The sequence below is a fragment of the Gorilla gorilla genome, chromosome 2, assembly GCF_029281585.2.
Source record: "Gorilla gorilla gorilla isolate KB3781 chromosome 2, NHGRI_mGorGor1-v2.1_pri, whole genome shotgun sequence".
Classification (NCBI taxonomy): domain Eukaryota; kingdom Metazoa; phylum Chordata; class Mammalia; order Primates; family Hominidae; genus Gorilla; species Gorilla gorilla.
This window is the reverse complement of record NC_086017.1, coordinates 38,110,450-38,135,493: the sequence shown is the minus strand read 5'-3', so window position 1 is coordinate 38,135,493 and position 25,044 is coordinate 38,110,450. Positions and strand designations below refer to the sequence as shown.

The 25,044-nt window shown below is 36.3% G+C and overlaps 1 protein-coding gene across 12 annotated transcripts in view; it reads right to left on the bottom strand.

Moving 5' to 3' along the window:
• CMC1 (C-X9-C motif containing 1) overlaps window positions 1–25,044 on the bottom strand; it is a 78,348-nt gene that overhangs the window by 38,233 nt on the left and 15,071 nt on the right. For 9 of the 12 annotated variants that reach the window (XM_004033782.4, XM_055383246.2, XM_019024239.3 and 6 more), the window contains one exon: window positions 18,025–18,114. The exons of 1 other annotated variant lie outside the window; for it this stretch is intronic. In XM_004033782.4, coding sequence (XP_004033830.1) covers window positions 18,025–18,114 — 90 coding nt within the window. Of the gene's footprint in view, window positions 1–18,024; window positions 18,115–19,140; window positions 19,297–25,044 lie in introns of those variants that run through there. 2 more of the 12 variants (XM_019024238.3, XM_019024242.3) reach the window with 2 other exon arrangements.

The window sequence follows — 25,044 nt, the reverse complement described above, 5'->3', positions numbered from 1 at the left end:
ATGAAATATATTTAAATCCTAGAAAAAACTCAGAAAAGGAATCAGGTTTTAAAATTGCCAATATTACCAACACTTAGAAATAATACCTGTTAACATTTCCTCACTGCACTCTTCCTTTATAGAATCAATTTTAATTTGAATATTTATTTGATAACTATCTCCCCTGCCATACTTAAACTCAATAAGAATGCAGACTGAATCTGTTTCAGTCACATTTATGTAGACAGCTTACGTGCAGGGCTGGATACATGGTAAGTATTCATAAATTTACGGAATTAGTTAATTTAGGCAAGCCTTTCCTGTGTTTCTAGAATTTAATTTGATTAAACCAGGAGTCAGGAAATGTTTTCGGTGAAGAGCCAAAGAGTAAACATTTTAGGCTTTGTAGGCCATATGGTCTCTGTTGCAACTACCCAACTCTACTGCTGTAGTGTGAAAGCAGCTATAGGCAATACATAAGTAAATGAGCATGGCTGTGTTCCAAAACAACTTTGTTTACAGAGATAGGTGGTGGACCAAATCTGGGCATCAGGCTGCAGTTTGCCAACTGTTGAATAAATACAATATATTGTTAACTAGTTTCTCACACTGATCAACACACTTACTGTGACTACAAATGTATGTATCTTATATCCTATGGCTGTACCATAATTTATATAAGCAATCAGACTCTGCTGACAACTACATTTTTGGCAATATTCCATATTATATATGATGCTATGTTGAACATCCTTATGCATATTTTATTGTACATCTCTTATCATTTCCTTAAGATAAAATCCTAATGGTAGAATTGCTAAGTGAGAGAGTAGCCACATTTATGAATTTTTGTGAATTTTTTAAATACAAGCTCCTTTCATGCCGTTATTCCTGGCCAGCAGTGTAAATACCTGCTTTTCCAAAATCTTGTCAACACTATACATTACATATGTTTTCTTACCCAGAAATACTTCATCATGCATGTGATAAGAGTTCAATATTTGTCTACATTTTTCTAATTAGATAACATTGATCTAAAATGAAATAAATGAGTATTAATATATACCATTCAATGAAACAAAAGTATACCTTTGTGCAATACAAACCACTGAAAACTACAGAATATTAAAATCACTCCAGAAACTTCCTTTAATATCCTTTTTCAATCAATACTTGTCCTACTCCCACGTAGTGCAACTGTTGTTCATATTAGTTTTGTCTATTCTGAAACACTATATAAATGTTGCCTGTTCTAGAACATAATATTAAAAGAGTATACACTTTTTTCACTTATATTTCACTAAGCATAATAGTTTTGAAATTCATCTCAACTGTTGTACAGAACAGTAGTTTGTTCCATTTTATTGCCCATTGTACAAGTACACCACAATTAGTCTTATCCCTTCTTTTTTTGAGACGAATCTGGGCTATTTTCAATTTTTGGCTACTGATAGATACACTACTATAAATATTAGCATACAGGCCTTTTTTGTGTACGTAGTTTCATTTCTCCTGGAAAGAGCTGCTAGGTCACTGGGCAGATGTGTGTTTTGTGAATGTTGCTAGTGCTCTTAATTGTAGCCATTCTGGCAAGTATGCCATTCCATTTACATGAAGGTTGTCCTTATGTTATTGTCCTACAAGTCCGTAACGGTTTTGCTCATTTTTTAAATCTTTTTTTTCCCCTCTCTGTTTAGGTATTTCCTTGATCTATCTTTAGGTTATGATTCCTATTCATTTCCATTCTAAAAGTTCTATGTCAGCTTTTTTTTTTCAGTTTTAGAATTTCTATTTGGGTCTTTTTTATTGCTTCAAATTCTCTGTTAATATTTCCTATTTTTATTCATTGCAAACATATTTTCCCTTATGTTCTTAAGCAATTACAACAGCTGCTTTAAGATTCTTGTCTGCTAATAGCAACATATGAGTTATCTTGAAGTTAGTCCATTGATTTCTTTTCAGAATGGTTCATGTCTTCTTGTTTCTGTGTACACTGAATAATTTTGCATTCTACTGCAAATGTTGTGAGTAATACAAGTAGAAAGTTTGGGTTCTGTTTTTTCTGAAAAATTTTTTTCTTTTTCATTTAAGCAGGCAATTTAATTTACTTTGAGTATGCATGCACACACACTTTCCAAGGCCTGCAGCTACACCAAACCCTGTCCTTGGTTCCTCAGACCAACAAGACTGAGGGGTTTTGTTTGTCAAGAGTTTCAGCCACCCTACCTGGCAGGGACTCACCCAGTGCTATTTCCTTCCTTCAATGTTTGACTTCTATTTTCTGTCTGCTTTTGTTTACTCTCCAGTGCTTTCGGGTAGTTATTTTTCCTATTTTGTTCATAGGTTATAGTAGTTTTCTGCAGAAGGAATTGTGCAATGGAGCTATTAGGCCATGCCAAAAACAGAACTCTTTATAAACTGAATAAACTCATTATCAAATTTTAAATTATACTAAGTTTAGGTAATATAAAGTAATAGCTAATTGATCTAATGACATTCTTTCTGATTGACCCCATTCACAATGTGCTAGACAGCCACTATCAACTGATTAAAGTTGACACAGATGAACTGTATTTGCTATCTTTGACATAGTTAAAAGGTACATTATTATGGAAAACACACTAGGCTGGGAATAAAGATAGCTGAATTCTAATAATGGTCCTGCTATATTAACAAGTCAGATGATACCGAATAGGTAATTTACTCTTTTTATTGAGCTATGACACCATGCCTTTCTATTCCCCACTGTATCTAACACCATGTATTGCACATAGTAGTACTGAAGGATAGTTTGTTGAATTAACAAATCAGTGTAGTTATGGTTTGTTCTGGAGGGAGAGTGGTCTATCTGAAATCTTAAGAGGAAGGCAAAGGAATACAAATGTCAATTTTTAATCTATCACTATCCAAGTTGAACATGTTACTGATAGTTCACTAACAGAAAAGAGAACCTGCATAATGTGCACAAAAACATTAGAACCACCACAATTGTACAAACATTCTACTCCTCTGTTTCCCTTTATAAGAGAGATTTTTACTACTGTCTGATAAAGTGGTTTCACACTGCAATAATTAATAAGACATATTATTAATTTAACAAAGTTAACATATCCAAAACTAAACTCTGAGTCCATCTACCACCAATAATAAAATAAAATAATATAATTTCTCCACACACAGTCTTCTTCATCTCTGCTAACTATAACTCCTGCTCTTTTACTTGTTCAGGACAAATAAGGAGCCATCTCTTTCTCTGTTGTCTTTACTTTCAAAATGCATCTCAAATGTGCTCATTCTCACCACTTCCATTTTTACCACCCCTCCAGTCCACCATCATCTGTCAGTTGGAGTATCTCAATCACATCAACCACACAATCACACAATCAGACAAAAATGGTGTCTCTAATTCTCCCCTTGTCCCTATTCCACCTATTATTAACATAGCAATGAGAGCTGATTATAAATCAGACCCTGTCTCTTTTCATTGTTCAAAGCAATCTTCATCTTTCCATTTTTCTCCTTACTAGCTACAAGTCCTCAGTACCTAGAAGACCCTGAAAGATTCTGCCTCCAATCATTTTGCTGAACTCCTCCCTATTCACTCTACCCCTCATTCATTCCAAGCTAACCACAGTGACCTTTTTGGTGTCCCTTAGCCATGCCAGCTTCACTTACACCTCAGGGTCTTTGCACATGATATTCCTTCTGCCAAGATCATTCTTCTCAGAGATATGTGAATTATCTCACTCCTTCACCTCCTTCAAGAATTTGGTCCACATGTCACTTTCTCAGTGAGACCTATATTGCTCACGTATTAGAAACTGCAGCCTCATTTTCAACATCAGCGCTCCCCACTGACCTTATCGAAATTTATTTTTCTTTAAGGCACTTATATTTACTAATAATGTTTATTATTTATCCTCCCCTCCCCCACTAAAGTTCATAACTTTCAAGATTTTTGTCTATTTTATTCACTGTTATAAAATGGTAACTGACATACAGGGAATAATAAATATTTTAAATGAGTACGTTCCACATAACACTAAGGTTCAAGTGCTCAAAGGAATCAGAAAATTATTTATTTGCTTTGTAAAATTATATTTTTAGTGATGTAATATTTGACTAACACTAAAATATATGCAAACAGTATTACCAAATGCAAATACAATGGAGACAACCAATGTATTAAAATATGACACCAGATAAACTTGTTTATGGGCCTCAGAATAAAATCTCTATCACATTTATTTAATATTCTGAAAATTTGAATAAATCATAAGAAATCATTATTCTTTAAAACTGCTGATTTATAGGATTTAGAATTTATTCTATACTTTCTATCTCCCAAAAGAGAAAACCACAAAAAGGAAGTGGAAGGAGATACATACTAGGCTGCAACTGTCACCTATAACTTCTGATTTAAAATCTGCTTCATCAAAATCACACATTGCTGTCATGTGCTGGCTCTATAAATGTAACAAAATGAAGCACAATACAATAAAACTGCTTTTATCTCTTTTGTACATTACGCTTCAAAGCAAATTCTGTCCCCAGACCCTCAAAAACGGGCTATTAATAACTGGTTTTAAATCTGAGAGTCTAATACATTCCAGAGTTTTGTACAAACCAAACTGCCTCCTTTGTTATTTTTCCAACAGATATACAAGATTCCTATAAAAATGTATTTCAGTAAAATATAATTATCTGTGGGTATTTGCAAAATGTTTACCAGTGTCAGGCTCTGATTACCAGGAAAAAATGCCAACTGCATCTGCAGGATCATCAGGTAACTTAAGTGAAGTGTGATCTTCTACTCAGATTGTGTATACAAGCACATCTGCTTAAAGGCCATATTTAATTTTAGATTAATTTCTCATGAAAGTATTTAAGTCTATTATAGCAAAATAATTCAAAGTTAATGTCTAGGAAGATTAGAACAATAAAATATCGTTAATGAAGTATTAGTAAAAAAGCTATGACATTTTATAATAATATATATTCATTTTAACAATATTTTAAAATTTCAAGATACGTAATTCTTCGCATTTGTGTTCAAATGTAGATTTTACACAATTATACCTTGAAAGATGAGTTACATAAACTGTTTAAAAAACTATATTAATCCATCCTGACAAAATTCTCACTAATTTTGTCATTTACATTTTTAGCATTTAAATATTTCATTGGGGCCAAGATGGCTGACTAGAAACAACTGCAACAGCTGCGGTCAAAGGCTCCCACCAAGAATGAAAAGGGCAAGTGAATCCTGTACTGGGAATTGAGGTATCTAGGTTTTCTCACTGGGACTGGCTAGGCGGTTGGGACTGCCTAAGACTACTGAGTTCCCGGGGAGAGGGGTGGCCGCCATCACTGCAGATGATGGCTGCTGCCTAAGACTACCGAGCTCCCAGAAGAAGGGGCAACAGCCATCACTGCAGCTCCAGTCTGCCATTTTCCCCTGCCGGTGCCAGGGAGACTGGGTGGTTTGGACCCAGGAGGAATTTCCCACAGCAGAGCCCAGTGGCTGTGGCAGATAGTGGCCAGACTGCCTGTTTAGATCAAACCTGGATGCATCTCTCCTCACTGGGCAGGGCCTCCCAGTGGGAATTTCAGCAGTTCCAGTCAGGGGTTTATGGACAGAGCTCTGATCTCCCTGGGATGGAGACCCTGGGGGCAGGGGAGGCTACGATCTCCTCCTATCAGCAGACTTAGTCTTTCCCCTGCTGGCTCTGAGAAACTGGGGCAGTCCAGACGAGTAGGATTCCCACCAGAGCAGCACATGCCCTGAACCAAGGGGCAGCCAGAGTGCTTTGTTAAATGGGTCCCTGATCCTGTGCCTCCTGACTAGGTGAGACCCAAACGGGGGGTTGCCAAACACCTTATACAGAAGCGTTCCCACTGGCATCAGGTCGGTGCCCCTCTGAGACCAAGATCCCACAGGAAGAAGCAGGCAGCCATCTTTGCTGTTCTGCAACCTCCACTGGTGACACCTTCAGATGCAGGAGGGAAACAGGTAAATAGGGTCTGAAGCGGACCCCGAGCAAACCACAACAGCCCTACAGAAGATGGCTGTAAAAAAAAAAAAACAAGAAAAAAAAAAAAAAAACTAACAGTAACAATGGCAACAGCATAACAGCATCAACAAAAAGATCCTCACAAAAACCCCATCTAAAGGACATCAAAGACCGAAGCTAGATAAACTTATGAAAATGAGAAAGAATCAACTAAAAAACACTGAAAACTCAAAAACCCAGAGCGCCTCTTCTCCTCCAAATGATCGCAACACCTCTCCAGCAAGGGCATAGAACTGGGCTGAGGCTGAGATGGATGAACTGACAGAAGTAGGCTTCAGAAGATGGGCAATAACAAACTTCACTGGGCTAACGGAGCATGTTCTAACCCAATGCAAAGAAGCTAAGGACCATGATAAAACATTGCAGGAGCTGTTAACCAGAATGACCAGTTTAGAAAGGAACATAAATGACCTGATGGAGCTGAAAAACACAACCTGAGAATTTGCAACAAGTATAAATAGCTGAAAGGAAGAATTTCAGAGCTTGAAGACTATCTTGCTGAAATAAGACAGGCAGGCAAGATCAGAGAAAAAAGAATGAAAAGGAACAAACAAAACCTCCAAGAACTATGGGATTATGTAAAAAGACCAAACCTATGACTGATTAAGGTACCTGAAAGAGACAGGCAGTATGGAAACAAGCTGGAAAACACACTTCAGGATATCATCCAGGAGAACTTCCCCAACCTAGCAAGACAGACCAACATTCAAATTAGGGAAATTCAGAGAACCCCAGTAAGATACTCCACAAGAAGATCAACCCCAAGATGCATAATCATCAGATTCTCCAAGGTCGAAATGAAGGAAAAATATTACGAGCAGCCAGACAGAAAGGCCAGATCACCTAAAAAGGGAAGCCCATCAGACTAACAGTGGACCTCTCAGCAAAAACCTTACAAGCCAGAAGAGACTGGGTGCTAATATTCAATATTCTTAAAGAAAAGAATTTCCAACACAGAATTTCACATCTGGCCAAACTAAGCTTCCTAGGTGAAGGAGAAACAAGATTCTCTTCAGACAAGCAAATGCTGGGGGAATTCATCACCACCAGGCCTGCCTTGCAAGAGCTCCTGAAAGAAGCACTAAATATGGAAAGGAAAAACTGTTACTAGCCACTGCAACAACAACAAAAAAAAAACACTTTAGTACAAAGACCAATGACACTATGAAGCAACTACATCAACAAGTTGGCAAAATAACCAGTTAGCATCATGATGGCAGGACCAAATTCACATATAACAATATTAACCTTAAATGTAAATGGGCTAAATGCCCCCAATTAGAAGACACAGAATGGCAAGCTGGATAAAGAGTCAAGACCCATTAGTGTGCTGTATTCAAGAGACCCACTTCACATGCCAAGGCACACATAGGCTCAAAATAGAGGAATGGAGGACAATTTACCAAACAAATGGAAAGCAGAAAAATGCAGGAGTTGCAATCCTACTTTTTGTCAAAAGACTTTAAACCAAAAAGATCAAAGAAGGGCATTACATAATGGTACAGGGATCCATTCAACAAGATGAGCTAATTATCCTAAATATATATACACCTAATATAGGAGGACCCAGATTCATAAAGCAAGTTCTTAGAAACCTACAAAGAGACTTAGACTCCCACACAATAATAATGAGCGACTTTAACACCCCAATGTCAATATTAGACAGATCATCGAGACAGAAAATTAACAAAGATATTCAGGACTTGAACCTAGCTCTGGATCAAGTGAACCTGACAGTTATCTACAGAAATCTCCACCCCAAATCAACAGAATATACATTCTTCTCATCACCAAATGCACTTACTCTAAAATTTACCACATAATTGGGAAGTAAAACACTCCTTAGCAAATGAGAAATAACTGAAATCATAACCAACAGTCTCTCAGACCACAGCACAATCAAATTAGAACTCAAGATTAAGAAACTCACTAAAAACCACACAACTAAATAGAAATTGAACAACTAGCTCCTGAATGGCTCCTGGGTAAATAATGAAATAAAGGCAGAAATAAATAAGTTATTTGAAACCAATGAGAAGAAAAAGACAACATACCAGAACCTCTGGGATGCAGCTAAAGCAGTGTTAAGAGGGAAATTTATAGCACTAAGTGCTCACAACAAAAAACAATAACAAGTTCTGAAACTGAGGCAGTGACAAATAGCATACTAACCAAAAAAGCCCAGAATCAGGTGGTTTTAGAGCTGAATTCTACCAGAGGTACAAAGAGCAGCTGGTACCATTTCTTCTGAAACTATTCCAAACAACTGAAGAGGTGGGACTCCTAACTCATTTTATGAGGCCAGCATCATCCTGATACCAAAATCTGGCACAGATACAACAAAAAAAGAAGGCTGGGCGTGGTGGCTCACACCTGTAATCCCAGCACTTTGGGAGGCCGAGGTGGGCAGATCACAAGGTCAGGAGTTTGAGACCAGCCTGGACAACATAGTGAAACCCCATCTCTACTAAAAACACAAAAAAATTTGCCAGGCGTGGTGGTGGGCGCCTGTAATCCCAGCTACTTGGGAGGCTTAGGCAAGGATAATCGATTGAACCTGGGAGATGGAGTTTGCAGTGAGCCAAGATCACACCACTACACTCCAGCCTCGGTGACAGTGCAAGACTTCAATTCAAAAAAAAAGAAAGAAAAAAGAAAACTTCAAGACAATATCCCTGATGAAGATCAATGTGAAAATCCTCAATAAAATACTGGCAAACCAAATCCAGCAGCACATCAAGACGCTTATCCACCACGATGAAGTCACCTTCATCCCCAGGATGCAAGGCAGGTTCAACACATGCAAATCAATAAATGAATTCATTACGTAAACAGAACTAAAGATCAAAACTACATGATTATCTCAACAGATGCAAAAAAGGGCCTTCAATAAAATTCAACATCCCTTCATGTTAAAAACCATCAATAAACTAGGTATTGACGGAACATACCTCAAAATAATAAAAGCCATTCATGACAAACCCACAGCCAATATCATACTGAATGAGCAAAAGCTGGAAGCATTCCCCTTGAAAACAAACATAAGACAAAGATGCCCTCTCTCACCACTTCTTTTCAACACAGTATTGGAAATTGTGGCCAGGAAATCAGGCAAGAAAATGAAAGGTTATTCAAATAGGAAAACAGAAAGTCAAACTGTCAGTGTTTACAGATGACATGATCCTATATCTAGAAAACCCCACTGTCTCAGCCCAAAAGCTCCTTAAGCTGATAAGCAACTTCAGCAAAGTCTCAGGATACAAAATCAATGTGCAAAAATCACAAGCATTCTTATACACCAAAAATAGACAAGCAGAGAGCCAAATCATGAATGAACTCCCATTCATAATTGCTACAAAGAGAATCAAATACCTAGGAATACAGTTTACAAGGAAAGTGAAGGACCTCTTCAAGGAGAACTACAAGCCACTGCCACTGCTCAAGGAAATCAGAGACGATACAAATGGAAAAACATTCCATGCTCATGGATGGGAAGAATCAGTGTCGTGAAAATGGCCATACTGCCCAAAATAATTTATAGATGCAATGCTATTCCCATTACACTACCATTGTCAAGCATCCACTAGAATTCGGAATTGGAAAAATTTCACAGAATTAGAACAAACTATTTTGACATCCATATGGAACCAAAAAAAAGAGCCCATATAGCCAAGACAATCCTAAGCAAAAAGAACAAAGGTGGAGGCATCATGCTACCTGACTTCAAACTGTAAGGCTACAGTAACCAAAACAGCATGGTTCTGGTACAAAAACAGACACATAGACCAATGAAACAGAATAAAGAACTCAGAAATAAGACTGCACATCTACAACTATCTGAACTTCGACAAACCTGACAAAAACAAGCAATGGGGAAAGGATTCCCTATTTAATAAATGGTGCTGGGAGAACTGGCTAGCCATATGCAGAAAACTGAAACTGGACCCCTTCCTTACACCTTATACAAAAATTAACTCAATTGGGAGGCTGAGGCGGGTGGATCACTTGAGGTCAGAAGTTCCAGACCAGCCTGGTCAATATGGTGAAACACCATCCCTATCAAAACATAAAAATTAGCCAGGTGTGGTGGCACATGCCTGTAGTCCCAGCTACTTAGGAAGCTGAGGTCGGAGAATCACTGGAACCCAGGAGGCAGAGGCTGCAGTGAGCTGAGATCATGCCACTGCACTACAGCCTAAGCAACAGAGTGAGACTCCATCTCAAAAAACAAAGAAAAAAATATTAACTCGGCCGAGTATGGTGGCACATGCCTGTAATCCCAGCTACTCAGGAGGCTGAGGCAGGAGAATCACTTGAACCTGGGAGGCAGAGGTTGCAGGGTTGCAGTGAGCCAAGACTGTGCCACTGCACTCCAGCTTGGGCAATACGAGTGAAACTCCATCTCAAAAAAAAAAAAAAAAAAGAAAAAAGAAATTAACTCAAGGTGAATTAAAGACATAAATGTAAAACCCAAAACTATACACTAGAAGAAAATCTAGGCAATACCATTCAGGACATAGGCACGGGCAAGAATTTCATGACGAAAATGCCAAAACCAATTGCAACAAAAGCAAAAATTGACAAATGGGATCTAGTTAAACTAAAGAGTTTCTACATAGCAAAAGAAACTAACATAAGTGTGAACAGACAACCTAAAGAATGGGAGAAAATTTTGGCAATCTACCCATCTGACAAAGGTCTAATATCCAGAATTTACAAGGAACTTAACAAATTTACAAGAAAAAAACAAACAACTCCATTAAAAAGTGGGCAAAGGGCACGAACAGACACTTTTCAAGACCTTTACGCTACCAACAAACATGAAAAAAAGCTCAACATCACTGGTCATTGAAGAAATGCAAATCAAAATCATAATGAGATACCATCTCATGCCAGTCAGAATGGCAATTATTAAAAAGTTAAGAAACAACAGATGTGGTGAGGCTGTGGAGAAACAGAAACACTTTTACACTGTTGGTGGGAATGTAAATTAGTTCAACCATTATGGAAGACAGTGTGGTGATTCCTCAAAGACCTAAAACCAGAAACACCATTTGACCCAGCAATCCCATTACTGGGTATATACCTAAAGGAATATAAATCATTCTATTATAAAGATATATGCATGTGTATGTTCACTGCAGCACTATTCACAATAGCAAAGACATGGAATCAGCCCAAATGCCCATCCATGATAGACCAGATAAAGAAAATGTGGCACATATACACCATGGAATACTATGCAGCCATAAAAAGGAATGAGGGACATGGATGGAGCTGGAAGCCATTATCCTCAGCAGGAACTAACGCAGGAACAGAAAACCAATCACCGCATGTTCTCACTTATAAGTGGGAGCTGAACAATGAGAAAGCATGGACACGGGGAGGGGAACAACACTCACTGGGGTCTCTGGGGGCAGGGAGGGAGGGAAAGCATCAGGATACACAGCTAATGCATGCTGGGCTTAATACTTAGGTATGGATTGGCCAGGTGTAGTGGCTGACACCTGCAATGGCAGGACTTGGGAGGCCAAGGCAGGCAGATCACCTGAGGTCAGGAGTTTGAGACCAGACTGGCCAACATGGCAAAACCCCATCTCTACTAAAAATACAAACATTAGCAAGGCGTCATGGCGTGTGCCTGTAGTCCCAGTTACTTGGGAGGCTGAGGCAGGGGAATCACTTGAACCCAGGAGGCAGTGGTTGCAGTGAGCTGAGACTGCGCCACTACCCTCCAGCTTAGGCAACAGAGACTCCGTTTCAAACAAACAAACAAAAAAAGAAACCTAGGTAATGGGTTGATGGGTTGATAGGTGCAGCAAACCACCATGGCACAAGTTTACCTATGTAACAAACCTGCACATCTTGCACATGTATCCCAGAACTTAAAGTAAAATTTCATTTATTTCTAAAACCAAAATATACTGCATCTTCCTCTGTGAGAAGAAAACTAGCCATTTTATTCAAGGGTATTTATGTCCAGCTACATATAATTTTATTGCAAAACTGTCCTGTTTTCAGAAACAAGATAATCATAATAAGCTATTGAGTCTGATAATGAGCATATGAGCTAACACATACAATTGAGAACCACTGGATCAGTAAGTAATAACCATTATACAGTAGTCCCCTGTTATGCATGGGGGATACGTTCTAAGCCCCCTAGTGGATGCCTGACACTGCAGATACTACCAAATCCTATGTATACTATGTTTATTTCCTCTACATACATACCCCTGATAAAATTTGATTTATAAATTAGGCATAGTATGAGATTAACAACAACTAATAAAATAGAATGTTTGTAACAATAAAAGTTAAGTGAATATGGTCTCTCTCAAAATATCTTATTGTACTATAAATATCTTATTATACTAACCCTTCTTATGATGATGATATGAAATGATAAAACTAGAACCTCAGTTGACCACAGGTAATTGAAACCATGGAAAGTGAAACCACAGATAAGGACTGCTATATACTTTGTTCAGTTATTTTTAAAATAATTCAGCTGTATTTATGATTGATATAAGCCTATTACTCATCATTCCATTGGCATAACACCAGGCATGATAGGCATACACAAATAATTACTGCTAAGTAACTTTTATTATGTCCATGTGCAGAAAAGAGTTAACATAGCAGGCATGACACTACTATCCTTAAAAGGCTTGCTTGCAAGATTGGCCCTTAGGTGGCATCGGAGAACTCGGATCTTGGGAGTGTCCCCACCATTTCGTAATTGATAAGAGTGGCTCACTGTGCCCAAACTGTTTGTGCAAACAATATGATTTATGCTGAACACCTGCTTTCCTTCTGGGAATCTGAAATTTTGGTACATGTTAGGCAGAGGGTTCCCAAATGACAAACTCTCAATAAAAATTCTGGGGACTGAGTCTCTAATGAGCCTCCCTGGTAGACAACATTTCACATGTGTTGTCACAATACAGTGCTGGAGAAATTAAGCACACCCTGAGTGACTCTACCAGGAGAAGACTCATGGAGCTTGTGCCACGGTTTCTTCTGAACTTTCCCATATGCCTTTTCCCTTTGTTGATTTTGCTTTGTATCTTTTTGCTGTAATAACCTTTAGCTATGAATAGGATTATATGCTGAGTCCTGTCAGTCTTCCTAGTGAATCAACCAATCCAATGGTGATTGGGAACCCATGAGATAGTCCAGTGTAAGTCCAAAGTGCAGAAACTGTGCCTTATATCTACTTGTATTTCTTAGACTGTATAATATACTCATATATAACAGCTATTCATCATATGCAGTGATTATTTTCCTTTTAGTATATCAAAACCAGTCTCAAGATGTGTTGCATATCCACTTCAGCATTAGTTAATACTGGTGTACTGGTTAATGACAAAAATACATGTAATAAGAGTGGTACACCTCAAACAACAAATAAAAAGGCAGATTTTTGGCAGCTTCAAGTAACACAGTTGGACAGAAGAGTGATTACTTTGACCATGTATATAGTCTGCAGCCCTGCAACCTATTTCAATGCTGTTCTGATAATTATCTGCCTGTAAACTTCCTAAAGAACATTCTAAGCATTCTTGACTTGATTATTTTTTGTTTATTCACTTATCTTTGGAATTTCACAAAATACAACATACTTCAGTTCTGTGTGATTGACAGAAGAGCGCATTTTATCAAGCTTCTTTGTTATTTACCTACAGCTCTGTGATGTTTCAAACAAACAAATAACCCATGCTTCCTTGTACTTTATATAATTCTTTCAGAGCTATATCCCACTCATTGGACAACAGATCATAAAGACTGCAACATAAATACAAAAGAAACATTAAAATAAGGGAAAAGAAGGCCCAAGGGATGAAAGGAGTCAGTAAGAGAATACAGCTAGGTTAAAGTAAGTTCCAACCCATCCCTGATGACAAAATACTTTTCCGTCTTTACCTGTGATAGCAAAAGCAAAAAAGAGAAAGGGCTGTTATTATTTCTAAAGCAAACGTCATTATCCAATATAGAGACTTTATAGCAAATGTCAACTATGCACTTCAAAAAAAGCAAAGAAATATAATGACGAATTTTTACAAAACACTATATAATTCAGTGACTCTCCCTCTTATGGAGAAAAATGTATTAATACTAGTATGCACACTTTACCTATATATGGCAAACAATATTTTTTAAGTATTACTAACAGAAAACATAAATCATTTAATTAGTGAAGTCAAACAGCTAGAAAAAGACAAAAGTTGAAATCCAGAGTTTGTCAAACCATCTCCCTAAGACACAAGTGCTAACTCCTAGATCCAAGAAAAAGCAATGATTTCATCATTACAGTTGGTGGGAGGTTACTGTTTTGGCTTTCGGAAGGTGAGGAAAGTGGGAGGAAGTAAGAAAGCGATTTGGCCATTCTAGGGTTTTCCTTCAGTTCCATTCCCAATGTACTCAGTGTTCACTGTGTTAATATCTACCAGTATACTTCAGTCACTTATTTTAGCAGCTTTATTCACCACCAATAATATCACTAGCAAAGAAAGAATACTATAAAATTAAATTTTATATTTAAATCAATTAATTTTTCTTTTGATACCAACAGAGTTTATAATCTTGTCAAAGTTTCCCCAATAGCAAGATCAGGATTCTCCTTTCTAATCAAATCAAAGTTCAAAAAGGAAAGGTGCTAAGCACTATTCTTCTCTTCAAAAAGAAACATAGGTCGAGCGCAGTAGTCCACGCCTGCAATCCCAGCACTTTGGGAGGCCAAGGCGGGAGACTTGTTTGAGCCCAGGAGTTGGAGACCGGTCTGCACAACATAGTGAGACTCCATTTCAAAGAAAAAGGAAAAAAAAAAACACCAAAAACAAAAACATATACTTTTGTGTTTATTTTACATTATTAAAAATATATTTTATAAAGACCAAGATTCAAGAGTTGACACCATTTGAATAATATGAACACTATTTGTCACCCAAAAGCTAAAATTTTTTTGTATTACGTTATAGTTTTCATTATACTGAAATGGCATAGTTACTGGAACTTATACAAATTCACTGTAGAATTAGAATCATGTAATTCCAGATTAAAATTAAATTTTAGAAGTATAAGGGTATATAATGATGAAACATTCTAAATGTTATCTATTGCTTAAGACAAATTTTAACTGTATTTAAACATTAGGTGAAATATGCAACTCAGACTAATTCAGTGTACATTAAGTAAAAACCAATGGTGTATAGATAAAGAGGGTATCATGTAAGCTGGTTAAAAAATTAAAATGAAGACAGAACTAGTAAGAATATAGCAACCTGGCTGAAATTGATATTCATTAGGGTACTCCTCACATCAATAGGTAACATTTGGACTCTGTGGTCTTTATCAGTGTCCCAGCTGGTAATGGTTGAAGGTTAATGCCTTACCCAATTCTGTTCAATTTTCTATCCTAATTAGCCCTCCAAATCTATAGCTGTGAGCACCAAGTGTCTGTGCTCAAAAGAAACTAATTAATGCTAGCAAATTAGATCAAGTCCAAAGATCCAACAGCCAAACTCTTAGTTAAATGCTCCTTGTTAATAGGAAGTGTAGCTGTCAATAACTGCTGTTGGTGACTATAATGAGGCATCTTTCTTTCATTGAAAGTGATTTCATTTCTCTTTGTCCATGGAAAACCTGTTCCATTCCCTTCACAAACCTAAGTTGCTGGCAGTCTGACCCAATTCTTATGATCAGCTGGGTTGAAACGACATTAAAAAAAAAAATCTAACGGAAAAGCTTTCCTACATAATCATGTTTTAGGCATTTAGCAGAAAGTCAGATCACTTATTAAAATTCCTGTATCTTTTATCTAAGAACCATACAATTGGCATATATAATGCTTTTATATAAAATCCTATAATTATTTAATAAAGCAAAAGCTATAAACAGTAAATAAACTACAGTGGAAATGTCCCAATTCTAAATTATGTATAACTGTTGAGTTTAAATGAAGTTTTCTTCTGCTGCTTGAATAATTCTAATGTATATGATTTCCTAATTTATATGGTTAGAAAATACTAAAGACTTCTTATTCTCTTATCAATTTTAGATTCTAAAATATTGTTTTGAATCACATGGCCTAAAAAATCAATATATAATTATCTATAAGATATTCAAATTATATTATTACATTCTAATATAGATGAATACATTTAATTAATCCAAATGGGTCACAGATTTTAAGATGCTTTCAGTCTTCAGAAACCGTAAGTATATTAAAACAGCAAAAACTTAACTACGTCAACATCCTAAACAACTTAACTTTTGATGAAGTGAAAATTAAACACTTTATTTTCTGTACCATTATAAAACACTAGTTTTGTAACACAAATAAATATTTTAAAGTCATACTCTACTCTTTCATTTCAAAAACCAAAAACAAAACTCAAAGTCATACAATCATTCTGCATTTTCCTTGGAATTATGTCAGTAAAAATTAAATCTGTAATTGAGTCAGCTAGCTTTCTTTCATTCTAGGTATAAAGACAATATGCTACATGACAGCATACATACAACTTATATGTGTAACTTTAGACTGATATATCAGTAATAAGTAAATTTTCCTAGCAGTAAAAAGCCCTACAACTTTATTATAGGGTTTTTAAGTTTTATCTCCCCTCAACTGAATCAGGATATATATTTTTTAAGTTGTATGAGGAATGTGCAGGATGTACCTCTTGTGACCACAAACATGACACCTACCAATGCCATACATGCACTACCTGCAGGTGTCAATAGGTTGACGTCTCAAGACATCTGGGGGTAGGGGTTAAAGAAAGGTACTCTGATTAAACTAATTCACAAGAAATCAAGAGTAAAACCATTGGATGGTTATTTATATGAGTTTTAAAATGGAATAGGTCATAATAAGTTATTGAAGAAACAAAAATGACCATCACACATTGTTGATTCCAAAGAACTACTCTTTATTTTATTGCCTCCATTCATCAATTGCAAAGGTCCTCTCTAAGGGCAGAGGACAGGGAAGGGAACAAAAGCGTTCCTAGTATCCAAATGTTATTGACCCAGTTCTGAAATTAGAGTTGACACAGCCCTGCTCAGCTGTAGTGAAGCTTGCAGTGGAAGTGCAGCCCATCATCCTCACTAAAAATTATTGTGGTCCCTCAATAAAGACGACCACAGGGAAAGTGAAGAAGTAAAGCCAGGAAAATAGCCTATGTCCATAAAAGTTTATTACTTCTTTTTGATGGCCCTTCCAAGAGACAGAATTTTTTTAAGATATTTCTAAAGTAATATTGCCATGTGCTTTTCTAATAACTCATCATTTACAAACGTATTATGGCCTCACTATTCACCTTTCACTGCTTTCTTTACATGTTTCACTAGAATATTACATATTAATCACTGATGTCTCTAGATCTATAGGAGTATTTCATGTTAAAACATTTTCCAAAGAAAACATACACTTGTAGCTGTCTAGTGTATGTATTTACATAAATATCTTCCACTTAGAAACATAAAACAAAACAAAAACCCTAGACTCACTGTAAGTCCTATCAGGATTCTATTAACAATTCAGTAATAGACAATAACACCAAAGAAAATCACCTTAGAATATATATATGTATGTGAATATAGTGACAGATGGAAAACAGGTATATGTTAGATTTGATGTTTCTTCCTCCCCTGTAAAAATCATAAGAATAACTTGCTTCTCCAAATTACTCATACCAAGTTTTTCTATGTATATAACTGTACCTCTGAGGGTAAAAAAACAAAAAATGTTTTTTACTAGTAATTTAGGGAAATATTTTTAAACTGTAAATGAATTGAACATCACTGGAAGTTCTGAAAGCTGAAATACTGGTATTTCAGCGGAAGGGTGAGAAGCAATTCATACATATTAATTCATTGACTACTTGATTCTGGGGCTAAGGATTAAATTCAGATCATATTATTAAAAATAAATTTGATCTTTACATGAATATTTGAATGTTACCTTGAACTTGTTCAGAACACCTCTCTTTGGCCTTTTCTCTCATTATTTTAGGGATCAAAACATCTTTTTCGACATGTCTGAGATGCTGGTCTGAAAAAAAAAAGATCTTTCTTTAATAAAGTCTCAAGCAAATCACCAGATTAAAGGAAAAATAAGACTCTGGTTTACTTAAAATAAAAGCCTATGCAAATATACTCAAAACTTACAACCTTATGAAATTGTGATTATTTTAGTCATTAAAACTCAACCTATTTGCAATGATTTTTTTATATACAACAACAAAAATGTGAGGAATACAAGCAACATGTTTCTTAAAATTTCTGCAAACTATACTACAACATTTTTACTTTATAACATATTCCATGCAGTCTTGTCAAAGTTGGCATCTAAATCATTCCCTTATTAATATAATCCACAAAAGAGGATTTTCACTGATACTGAGATCCAAGAATAGATGAAGAGATACAAGATTAAGAGACACACAAGTAGTTTTTCTACCTAGTAGTAAGAGTAGCCTAAAACAGAACTAACAGAAGAAAAGGTGGAACTACAAGTCCATATGAAAACAAAGCATGTGTGATTTCTGCGCATTTTAAACACAACTTCCACAACTGGACTAAAATGGCAAATTGAACACCTGCTCTAGAGTCCCACCTGCTCCTTAAATGCTAAGAGAGTCCTGAAAAATAAACAAAGGATAAGTGCCTTCAGTGAACCAAAAAAGATGAGGAATCTCTGAAAGAAAAAAAGGCAGATTCGATCAGATTAAATGAGGTAATCATATTACTATAGAGCATCCAGGAAAAACACGCATGCCAAAAGTGGGTGCTGCTCCATGCTCTGAAGCAGCAAATATGGAAAGCAAGAAAACTTCCCTGGAGGAAACTAAACAGTTATTAATTAAAGTGACTCAGTAGGAGCCAAATGGTCACCTCCTCTGCTGCCTTCAGGCCATGGGTGAAAAAAGTATATATAGGTATTTATCCCCAAAAGACCAAAAAGTTTCCCATTAAAAGAATACAGGAAAGAAGATTTTAGATTATTGTTAAGTATAATAAATATACTGAGGCAAATACAAAGACCTGAGTCCTCAGACAGCAATGGACCATGGATTACCTAAATGCACTCTGATGAAATGTCGGAAACCCCAAAATCCTAAAAGCTTCAAAAGGGAATAAACAACACTGCCTACATAAAGGAACGAGAATCAGATTTACATCATGGCTCACTGGCAAGACATGATGCAACAAGACAATGGAGAAATAACTTCAAAGTTCTGAGAGAGAATTATAAAGAATTACAAAGAATTCTAGAGTCTCTAAACTACCAATTATGAGTGAGGTTAAGGACATTCAGATATATAGGAACTAAAATGCTTACCACCTTCAAACCCTACAGAAAAAGAAGTAACCTCCTTATTACAGTTGATCCTTGAACAACACGGGTTTGAACTGTGGGGGTCCACTTAATACTCATATTATCCAACCAAATGCAGATTGAAAATACAATATTTTGGAGATGCAAACCTACATGGTATACCAACTTTTCAGGCCTACTTTTCATACACATGGGTTCTGAGGGGCCCATGGTGGGACTTGAGAATGCACAGGTTTTGGTAAATATGGGGCTCCTGAAACCAATCCCCTTCGTACACTGGGGAATCACTACTATGTGCAACAACCACTAATCAAATTTAGTGATGTAGAACAATAAACAATAAACTATGGGTCAGAGGGGCCTGATCTGGGAACACTCAAAGTTCTGGTGGCTCTGGTGTGCATTTTAAACACAACTTCCAAAATTGGACTAAAATGGCAAATTGAACACCTGCTCTAGAGTCCCACCAGCTACAAAAGCTGGGGCTGGAGGATTTACTTCCAAAATTACTTATTTTTTCATATATGTATCTGACATCTGGCCTGGAATGGCCAAAAGAAGTGCTCAGTTAGGACTGTAAACCAGAACATCTACCAATGGCCTCTCTACCTGGAGTCATGCAATACCATTCGTTCATGCTACACTATACTGATTTCAAGTCATTAAGGATAGCCCACACTCAGGTGGAAGGAAATCAGATTCCATTCTTGGTAACAAAACCACACTACAGAAAAGCATGAAGAATGGGAGAGAATTTTGTAACCTTCTTTGTAAAATAAAATCTCTCACAAGATGTAACAGAGAATATGCTCTGATAGAAAAAAAAAACTGAATGCATGATATACAAATGTAAAATATATAAATCATATTACAAAAACATATATTTAAGTTTGTTAAAACTGTGAAGTACTTGAACAACATTATCAACTAACTTGACCTAACTAACATTTATAGAATACTCTACCTAATAACAGCAGGACATCTACTAAGATAAACCATAATCTGGCTATAAAACAAATCTCAGTAAATCTAAAGGAATTTCAAGCCCTACAAACTATGTTCCCTGACACCAATGTAATTAAATTAGCAACCAATAACAGATCTCTGGATAATCTCCAAATATTTGTAAGCTAAATAACACACTTTTAAATAACCCATGGATCTAAGAAAATGCCAAAAAGGAAATGGGAAAGTATTTTGATATGAATGAAAATAAAAACACAATATATCAAAATTTATGTGATGCAGCTAAAACAGTACTTGGCAGGAAATTTGTAGCACTAAAAACCTATCTAGAAAAAGAAAAAAGGTCTTGTATTAACTTAAGTTTCTACCTTGAGAAACCAGAAAAAGGGTAAAATAAACACAAAGCAAGCAAAAGAGGAAAAGATAAATATCAAAATATAAATCAATGAAATAAAGAATACCACACAAATAAAAGAAAAAAAAAACAATGAAATTAAAGCTGGTTCTTAGAGAGGATAAGATCAATAAAATTTATAAACCACTAGCCAGACTAAGGTCACAAATTTCAAACATCAGAAATGATAAATATTTTTAAATAATAAGGGAATATTATGAACAAATTTAGGCCAATGAACTTGACAACTAGAATGAAATGAATAAATTCCTTTAAAAAAACTACAAACCAACCAAAGCTCACTCAAGAAGGCACAGATACCTTGATACTAAAAGCAAGAACGGTATTTACAAAACACATACACACACACACCAAATCTACACACCAGTATGCCTCATGAACACAGATGCAAAAATCCTCAACAAAATATTAACAAATCAAACTCAGCAATACATAAAAAGAAAGACACATAACAACAATGTTGGACTTATTCCAGGGAGGCAAGGGTGGTTCACCATTCAAAATTCAATCCATGTAATCCATGAGATATATTAACAGTCCAAAAAAGGAAAACCATATAATCATATCGATGACAAAAAAAATTGGACAAAATTCTACATGCATTTATAAAAAACAAAATCAGTATACGTGGAACAGAAGAGAACGTCTTTAATGAAGGGCATCTACAAAAAATCTTCTAGCTTACATCATACTTAATACTAAAACTCTGAACGCTTTCCCTATAAAAAAAAGAAACATGGTATACAATTACACAGAATTATACACACACACATATGAGTACACGTAAAAACTGGTGAAAACTGAAAAGATCTATAATCTAGTTAACAGTATTGTATCAACTTCAGTTTCCTGGTTTTGATATTGTACTACAGATATATAAGATGTCACCACTGGGGAAAGCTATGAGATGGACACTCAAGACTATATAGTATTTTTCACAATTTTATGTAAGTCTATATTTCAAAATAAAAAGTTAAAGAAAAAAACTTCTAGAAACAATCACAGGAGAAAATCCTCATGATGCAGATGTCATATAACTATAGAACAACAAAAAAATTGCATGTAAAAACTGGTGAAATTCGACTAAGATTAGTACCTGAATCAACAATATTATACCATTGCCAATTCCCAGTTTCCTTGTCCACATTTAATTATAGGAGCCTGTCCCAACCTTTTTTAATTTTTGCCCTAAAAGGACCCTTTTTTGACATTTTTTCCTAATGTACCCCTATGAAATGTTAATATCACAGATATAGCATATATGTTTATGCACTGCGGGTGTAACATTGTTTTATACATTAAGAGAGTAAGATTTCTGTCTCCACCAATGTCAGTTGTTATCCTTTTGAAGGTAGTTATCACACCCACTGAGAATATACATATCATGGTTATGTAAGATAGCATCATTAGGGAAAGGGAAGAAGGCAGGTACATGGAAACTGCATGATTTTGTAGTTTCCTATTATTATTATTATATTATTAAAAAATAAAGTTATAATAAAAAAGTGAAAAAACGTACAAGGAAGCACAAACGACATAGAATAGCCAAAACAACACTAAAACAGAAGAACAAATTTAGATGCTATGCAGCAACTACCCGATTACAAGTCATACTACAAAACTACAGAAGTCAAGACGACGTAGTGCTGGCATAATTTGGGTAGCCAAAAAGAGTAATGTAACAAAAGAGAACAAAAGAATCCAGAAGGCCAGGCACAGTGGCTCATGCCTGTAATCCCAGCACTCTGGGAGGCCGAGGCGGGCGGATCACGAGGTCAGGAGATCGAGACCATCCTGGCTAACACGGTGAAACCCTGTCTCTACTAAAAAAAATACAAAAAATGACCCGGACATGGTGGCGGGTGCCTGTAGTCCCAGCTACTCCGGAGGCTGAGGCAGGAGAATGGCATGAACCCGGGAGGCAGAGCTTGCAGTGAGCTGAGATCTCACCACTGCACTCCAGCCTGGGTGACAGTGCGAGATTCCGTCTCAAAAAAAAAGAATCCAGAAATACTTCCATGTATATACGATCAATTTATTGACAAATGCACCAAGGCTAGTTTATGAAGAAATAAAATTATTTTCGACAAATGGTGGCAGAACCGTATTAACATGGGGAAAAAAAAAAAGCTAAACCCTTTGACCCCCTACTTCACAGTAACCACAAAAATTAATTAGCAATGGATCATAAGCCTAATGTAAAAACTAAAACTATTAAACAAAAAAGACCCTTCAATTCCTTGGAGTAGACAGTTTCTTAAAGAGGGCATAAGGCAGTAAAAATAAATTATACAAATTATAAATTTGACTTCACTAATATGAAATCATTTGTTTATCAAAAGACACAATTAAGAAAATTTTAAAAAGGCATGCCACAGACCAGGAAGAAAAATTTATTTCATATATATATAACAAAGGACTTGAGTCCAGAATATATCAAGAACCCCTATCTATCAATAATAAAAACTCAATAAAAGATGGACAAAAGGTTTAAATGGACACATCACAAAAGATGATATGCAAATTGTAAATATATATATATATATATATACAAAGGTGCTCAAAATCATTAATCATTAAGAGACTGCAAATGAAAGCCCTTATATCATTTTGTAAGCACGAGAATGACTAAAATTAAAAACAATGACAACACCAACGTTGGAGAGAATGTGAAGCATCTGCAACTTTCATATCTTGCTGATGGGACTGTGAAATGATACATTTCTCTGGAAAACTGCTGAGTTACAAAGTTAAATATGTTCCACTCCTAGGTATTCACTTATGCAAGATAAATGAAAACATAAGTCCTGGCTCACTCACGCCTGTAGTCCCAACACTTTGGGAGGCCGAGGCGGGCAGATCACGAGGTCAAGAGATCGAGACCATCCTGGCCAACATGGTGAAACCCCGTCCCTACTAAAAATACAAAAATTAGCTGGGCATGGTGGCGTGCGCCTAAAGTCCCAGCCATTCGGGAGGCTGAGGCAGGAAAATCACTTGAACCCAGGAGGCGGAGGTTGCAGTCAGCCAAGATGGCATCACTGCACTCCTGCCTGGCGACAGTGAGACTCAGTCTCAAAAACAAAAAAAAGAAAATATAAGTCCAGAAAACAACTTGTACAAGTCTATTTAGAGAAGCATCATTCAGAATGGCCAAAAATTACTTAGCAATAAAAAACAATGATACTATTGGTATACCACTACTATCAGTAGGATAGGTGATCTATCCTAGGTGAATCTCAAAAACATTTGAGCAAAAGAAAGCAGACAAAGGAGTACATACTGCCATGATTCAAGAACATGCAAAGTTAATCTATGGTGATAAAAATTACAACAGTGGTTATATATGGGAGCTGAAAAGGTACTCTCTGAAAAATGTCTTAATTAGGGTATATACATTTATGAAAACTCATTTAAGATCTGTAAATTTCACTGTATATTTTACCTCAATTTAAAATCGATTAGCTTAAAAAATTATAGAAATCTGCACTCATAGTGGGAGATTTCAACACATAACTATTAGAAATTAGGTTACTAAGTAGACAAAAAGATTCATAATTTTCTCCTTAAAGTTACTGTTCATCTTTCATTAGATTTCTATTAGTAAATATATCTTTCCATAAATAACCTGTTGTAATTATTTACTGCTAGTGTTTAGATTCAATTGATTTTTTATGTTGTCCTTATAATCAATAAAACCTCTCTCAATTTTAATATTTTGACAATAGATTCTCTTCCAATTTCTATGTAGACAATCACAGAAACAGTTTTGCATCCTCTTTTTTAATTCTTGCTGGCTACATCCTTTAGAAAAGTGGTTGGCCGGGCACGGTGGCTCACGCCTGTAATCCCAGCACTTTGGGAGGCCGAGGCGGGCGGATCACGAGGTCAGGAGATCGAGACCATCCTGGCTAACACGGTGAAACCCTGTCTCTACTAAAAATACAAAAAATTAGCCGGGCGTGGTAGTGGGCGCCTGTAGTCCCAGCTACTCGGGAGGCTGAAGCAGGAGAATGGCGTGAACCCGGGAGGTGGAGCTTGCAGTGAGCCGAGATCGCGCCACTGCACTCCAGCCTGGGCGACAAAGCAAGACTCCGTCTCAAAAAAAAAAAAAAAAAAAAAAAAGAAAAGTGGTTAAGTAGTAACTAGCAAGACCTCTGTCTTGGATGCTCAAATTTTGTTTAAAATCTTTTCAAGTTGTCACCATGTCGGTGTTTGCCTATGACTCTCCTCCCTTATCTTTGCATTGTTTTGGTGTTAAA